This window comes from Protopterus annectens, chromosome 9.part0, assembly GCF_019279795.1.
Source record: "Protopterus annectens isolate FY-2018-M chromosome 9.part0, PAN1.0, whole genome shotgun sequence".
Classification (NCBI taxonomy): domain Eukaryota; kingdom Metazoa; phylum Chordata; order Ceratodontiformes; family Protopteridae; genus Protopterus; species Protopterus annectens.
In genome coordinates this window covers 1,010,559,536-1,010,566,047 of record NC_056743.1, presented here as the reverse complement: position 1 = coordinate 1,010,566,047, position 6,512 = coordinate 1,010,559,536, and the positions used below count along the sequence as shown (strand labels likewise).

General features: G+C 38.7%; 1 protein-coding gene across 2 annotated transcripts in view; it reads left to right on the top strand.

Annotated features, from left to right (window-relative positions):
- The first annotated feature begins 3,403 nt into the window (after positions 1-3,403).
- CACNB3 (calcium voltage-gated channel auxiliary subunit beta 3) overlaps positions 3,404-6,512 on the top strand; it is a 308,851-nt gene continuing 305,742 nt past the window's right edge. Inside the window, exon 1 of one of the 2 annotated variants that reach the window (XM_044083798.1) lies at positions 3,404-3,576. In XM_044083798.1, the coding sequence (XP_043939733.1) occupies positions 3,571-3,576 (6 nt within the window). In that variant the 5' untranslated portion in view covers positions 3,404-3,570. Of the gene's footprint in view, positions 3,577-3,784; positions 3,958-6,512 lie in introns of those variants that run through there. The other variant, XM_044083797.1, reaches the window with a different exon arrangement.

Below are 6,512 nucleotides of genomic sequence, written 5' to 3'. Positions count from 1 at the left end.
GCTTGAAGCTCTGTAAAGGAGGGCTATTTTGTTTTGAGTTTTTTTTTTTTTGTTATGGCATTCTGTATATGAGTACCAAATCTGAGTTGGTCATCTATAACTATTCCAAGTAGTTTGGCATAAGTAACCACTTCTAGCTGAGTATTGTTAACAGTGAAGATTGTGAATGGGTCTTTTTTCATTGGGGTATGATTTGTTGGTAAGGGGAATTAATGTGGTCTTATTAGAATTAAGGAGTAGATAACTATATTCTTGTCATGTCTCAAAGGAAGTAAAGGATTACTATGTAATGGTTTGAAGACTGGTGATAATGGACACTGAGCAGACGAGTGTCAAGTCATCAGTGTATTGAATTAGTTGAGCATATCTGGAGGCAAAGAGAAGGTTGCCAATGAACAGGGTAAATAGCAGTGGACTTAGTATGGAACTTTGGATGACATCAGTGGTAAGTGGCAGAAACTGAGAGATGGCAGAGTAATATTTAACAAATTGTATTCGAGCTGACAAATAACTAGAAAAACATTAAAGAGATGAAGGAGAAAGCCCCAGAATGGAAAATGTTTGTAGTAGTTTAGAATGACAGACAGTGTGAAAAGCTGTAACTAAATCTAGGAATAATATGAGACAGGTTTACCTTAATTTCTAGCTAGGTTGGCTGTATTAGGAAAGGACAACAAAGCTATTATTGTGCTGTGATTTGGACTGAAACCATGTTGCGCTGGTGAGAATAAACTATTACCTGAAGATAGTAAAGAAGTTGGGTATGACTCCATCTTTCAGGAGTTTTTGACAATGGATTAAGAATAGCAATGGTATGAAATTTGGATAGTTCTATGGCTTTAGCCCTTTGTGAAGATGAATACATGTTTTCAAAGTTTATGTACATAGGATTCAGATATGCACCTGTTAATGAAAATAGATACCGGATATCTGGATATGCTAAAGGTCCTGTAGCCACCTTTGGGCATTCAGCTGGAATATCATCAGTGGCAAGAGTGGTCACTTTAAGTTTGGGAAATAGATTTGGTGTAGTTATGGTTGAGACTGATTGGAAACTAAGGGAATTATTGCAGGTAGGGTGGATGTAGCCTGAGCAGAGGTGTTTTGAATTACTGATGTAACAGAGTTAGTGAAGTGGGTGTTGATTTTACACACTGTGTCATGGTCAGAGTAATTGGGAAGGGGACAAGGCTGAGTAGTTTTACCAGGTTTTAGTAGTTTGTCAATACCTGACAAGAATGTTGTTGGGTTTGAGATTTTGGAATGTTGTAGAGATGTAAAATATTTTTATCTAGTTTGGCAGATTACATAGTTGTCTGTAGACTAGAGATGCCATGTGAGTTCCGTTGATGTACCACATCTTCCAAGCTTTTTCTCCTTGCTGCATATTTTTTCTTGTTTCCTTTTGATGGGTGCATGACTATTAAGAATAGTAAAAAAAGAGATTGTTAAATGATTCAATTGCAAATGGAAAAGTAGTGATTTATGGACAGACCAATTACACTGCTTAAGTGAAGTGATACAGGAGCCTAGGTTTATTAGATTTCTCACTGTGTTAAAGTGGGTTTATTTAAGAGATTCATTCCATTGATGAATGACAAATATGAGTTTATGATCAGTCAGTGAATCTGGGAAGGATCCAGTTAGAATTATTTGCTGTTTGAAGTGTTGGATAGAATCCATTTCAGTGCTGAATGGTTATTTATGAATATTCTGGTGTGCATCCCTGTGAAACTGGGTACAGTATGGGTTGGCATTTAGACTCTAGCCTACATTTGACATTCTTATTATACTGTCCCACTGGAAGTTAGGGTACTAACTGACCTGCTAACTGTTTTGTGTTGTTGTTGGCTGTGTGCTGCCTACTTTACTAGTTAATTCCTGTTACTGAGTAATTCTGCTCTGCTCTAAATGCTCAGTAACAGCTCTTACAATGAATAATACCCCTAAGAGTTATATACCGTTTCCCAACACTTGCTTGATGTATTCTTTCTTGGGTTGTGGTTTGTTGTAATTCTTCCACTAACTTTCCATGTGTTGTGTTGTTATTATATGTTAACTTATGAACAATATAATTGCTGTTTGTGCAAGACTGCTGTGTTCCATTAGAGGGTGTTCTCCCACCCTTCCCACTGCAGTGCAACTGTGTAGGTTGTATATATAAGTAAGAGAATGTGGGGCTGCAGGGGGGGGGGGTGGCACCTCACTTCACAAAAACACATATTTTTCTGTTAGGTAAGTAATTGTTTTGAGTAGCACTTTGCTAGATATTGAGAAACTGACAAAACATGACAATTTTTTTGTATTAAACGTATAGTAAGCAGTAGACATTTTCAGTATTCTACAAGTGTCATTAATCTGTTAAAAATGTCATGGAACTAAGGATGTGTAATTAACAACATGGCACTCACATAGACATGAACTCCTTTGAAATGGGAGCAAGGTGGATGGGGGTTATGCCCAGATTTATCCCTGAAATCACCCTGTTTCATTTTTTTCCTGGAGTAAGGCATTAAGGTGGTGAAGTTGTAAATCTTTTGACAAAGGCTTGTTTCATAAAAGGAAGATGTACTGCCAACAGCTTACCCTGTAGGAAAATGATTTACCTCAATGTGATTGGTCTTTCATTTCACCCCGTTTTGGGGTAGCTGAAATACTATACATGGTCGTCACTAATGCCTTTCCATGTTGCCGAATTCCACGGCTTCCCTTTGTGTAGCGTCTCCTTTCCTTTATTCAGAACCGCATGCAGTCTTTAGGCAACATTAAATAGCTATGCATGCAGGGCTGGCATGTGTTCTGTTTCTCTCTATCTCTGTCTCTTTCTCTCTCTGCTTATCTCCAATCCTTCTTTTTTATGCTCTGTGCACTTTCATCTTCCTCTGCACCTAACTTTTTTTGCTATGTTGATCTTTAAGATTGTCCTTTACTATTATGGCCAAGTGCCTATGGTCTCTGGTAAATGCTCATACATTCTGTGTTCCTTATCACTCCTACAGCACCTGTTGTCCGTTTCTTACCTTCCCCCATCACAGCCTGATATATATATATATATATATATATATATATATATATATATATATATATATATATATATATACATCTTTTATCTATTACCGCATCCCTCTGCTTAGAAGTTGCATTATTGCTGCCATTTCATTAACATTTAGAGGCAGTTCCTGTGTTATATTACATGGTGGTAGCAGTACCCCGAAGCGATATGCTAGCCCTGTTTCAAGCCTGGCAGCAGAACTGACTTTCTCAGTAAATATAGAATCACTGCAGAGCTATTCTGTTGTCCTGCAAGGGAGATGAATCAACAGCTGTACGGTGAATCATTGTTACGGCTTTTTGCTATTTGCACTGTTTGGCAAAGCAGCCAGGAACTGGTCTTTTCACAGAAGACAACTACCAGGATGTTGCTGTTGCTTAATAACATATTTATTTGAAATGTTGAGCTTCTGTAAATGGGAAACAGATGTGAAGGACTCATTTTATGTTGTGCATCTATGATTTCAGCATACAGATTGGGACAGGCATCGATGAAAGCAGGATCGCACAGTTAATTAAATGTGGGTATGTGTTTGTATATTATATCATATAAATGGCTGCAAATGAAATGTGCACACTACAGCTGAATGTCATGGGTGGTTGAATCCATTTCTCATTATGCTATGAATATGTACAAAATTTTGGCCTGTAGAGGGCATCAGAAACAAGTAGTGTCTGGTACGAAATAAGAGAGATGCAGCTTCTAGCTGGGAAATTACAAGTAAGTGTTCACATGAGTTCCCATAACCCATTACCCTGATTATACAGCACTTAGGGCTTGAAGCGACCTGTTAATGGAACCACAGATAGTAGATCAGATGATGCTCACTGGAGCGCTGTCAGCTCATCTGCATTTGGACCTTTATGTCGCTCTCTGACTCCAGCGCAACGTTCCTGCTGAATGAGGTACCATTGTTCTTCTGTGTCTTGAGAACTGGAGGGGGATATTTGTGACATAATGGTGGGGATGGTGATGAAGCCAGTGTGCATTTTTATTGAAATATTTGTATATGCTTTCAGAGCAGGAAAGCAGATGTAATGCACAGTAATGTCAGCTCTACTGTGTGCAAAGTAAGGGTTGGGCTGAAGACGTAACAGAGCAAAGAACAGATATAATTTATAGAGACAGAGAAAGAGCTGTGATGGAAAGATAAATAGCTATTGTAATGAAAGGGATTCAGCCTTTGATTGATGCTGCCTGCTGTGATGGATTGATTTAGGGTGTGAAATGCCTTCTTGCCGCTTAATTGTGATAGAATTCGGGAACAAATTTAGCATGTAAGCTCTGTCCAAGTCTCATGCTTCTGTTCTTTACAGTTCAGTGCATTTGAATGGGGAAGAGAAGTTGTTTTCGTGTGTGTATGTATGTGTATGTGTTTGCGTGTGTGAGTCTGATTGTTCATGAATATGTAAGCATGGATGTGTGTGCATGTATGTATTTATGACATGGTCCTTTAAGAGGCGAGAATCTGAAACATATTGCTTTTGCTTACACAGATGTAAGATAACCAGATAGTTAGAGAACATTGCTGTCAAGCTGGAAATTTGTGTTAGACACCCACCAGAACCACTTTTTTCTTCTTGAGTACTGCAGTCAGGTTTCCCTCCCTTCTGATCTTTCGCCTGTTAACTATGTGCTTTTATAAGAACTGAATGATCCTTCTTGGGCTTTGTGATTTAAAAAATACCAATTTTCACTTGCAGAAGAATTGTCACAGCTTTTTTTTATTGAAAACGTGCTCATTTTCGTTTCTCTTTAATTGTACTGGAATTTATATTTCTACTTCTACCTTTGATCACTTATTAAATATTATTGTGCTACTTTGCTGTTTGCTCTGCTGTAGTTGGAATTTGGGGTGGATGTTATTCATTCTGTTAGGAAGTAACTCTTTTACCGTAGTACCTGGAAGGTAAAACTAAATAACACTCAGCTTTGATACAGGGCAAATCGGAAGGCTGTTGGCTCTCTTCCCACACTTGCTGCTTGGTCTCTTTTACCTTATGTAACTTAAGGAAGGTGCTTCACTCCTGAGGGCCTTCCTTCAGATTTTTTCATCTGCCTGAATTGGTGAAAGCTCAGCTGAATGCAAAAGATTCCTCAGTACATGTCAAAAAGAGTAGGGAAAATTTGTCCTGGCCGAATCTGCTGTAATCCATATGAATACAACTTCATGTCTCCCCTGAAAATGTGCCATGCATAGTGGGATTAACCTGGTCAAAATAAGTAAATAGATACACAGATAGACAAAAAGCTATACATATAGATAGACAGCTAAACTATTTTCTTCCCTTTAGAACTTTTTAGACCTTAATACTTAAAGCACTAGAGTCAACAAAGCTCATTAGAGCAACTGCAGCTGTGAACATTTTCAGTAGAAAAGTGACCAGGATTTGCTAAACAGGGACAACATTTCAGGCTGAGATTAAATGTTGTAGAGTGCAGCTTCACTGATGGCAAAGCAGATATTAACAGCAGGTGGTCTTAACAGAAATGAGAGACCATTAAAGAGTGGTTGCAGCTTTGGAAGTCATTCTTGGACCACCCCTACCTGCTCTAAATACATTGTATTGTAGAGCCTGTTTAGCCAATGAAGATGCCCTTCTAGGTCTGTTATCATCAGGTGCTCGAGGACTGCTGCTTTATCTAATACTGTGACATCAAGCCAGATATGACAGTGAATATAAATTTTTTAGAGACCCGTTAATGGAAGCGGACAGAGAATCCTGTAAGCTGATTTACTGCTCCAGACTTTTCAGGTAGCTCTGTGAAACTGACCAGATCCAAAACATTTGATTTTACTTTAAGGTAATTGCAATACACCATGGGAATTGCTTCTTCCGCTGATGCTGTAATTTTGGGCTTGGACACCTTGTAGGGGGAGGAGCATTTCTTTCCAAGCTTTCCAAGGAACTAAATTTCCTACAAACAGTCCTGCTCAAGAGTTGCTCTTCTTCTTGTTAAGGATGATCACTAAACAGGGAATGGAAATAGAAATCTGCCATGGATGCCAACGTAAGTTATTATCCTCCCTTGAAGGAGAGTAGGAGATCTGATATTTGGACATTTTTGGCCTAGGACATATAGGTGTGCTGTTTAGCAATTTTGGTGGCACAGTAAACAGAGAAGTTACCACAGGGTGTTGCCAAGAGGCAATACTGTGCAGTCCCTGTGACGAGCAAACCTGTGCTCTTCTCATGTCATTCATTTAGCTGCATTTCCTATGTCTAGGTACCGGTGTTTGCTTTTAGGAATGTTATATCACCTGTTTTATTGTGTATTGCATATGAATCTCTGTTACTTCGCTGTGCATGTCTTTGTACACAGTATACATATGCTCCTACACATTTATGGTACAAGTCAGACTTGCTTGTATCCCATGCATCCTGTATGAAAAGTCTCCTGCTTTGGTTTTGTGCCATATCACTATGGCCACACACATGACATATTACTCATTTTGTTA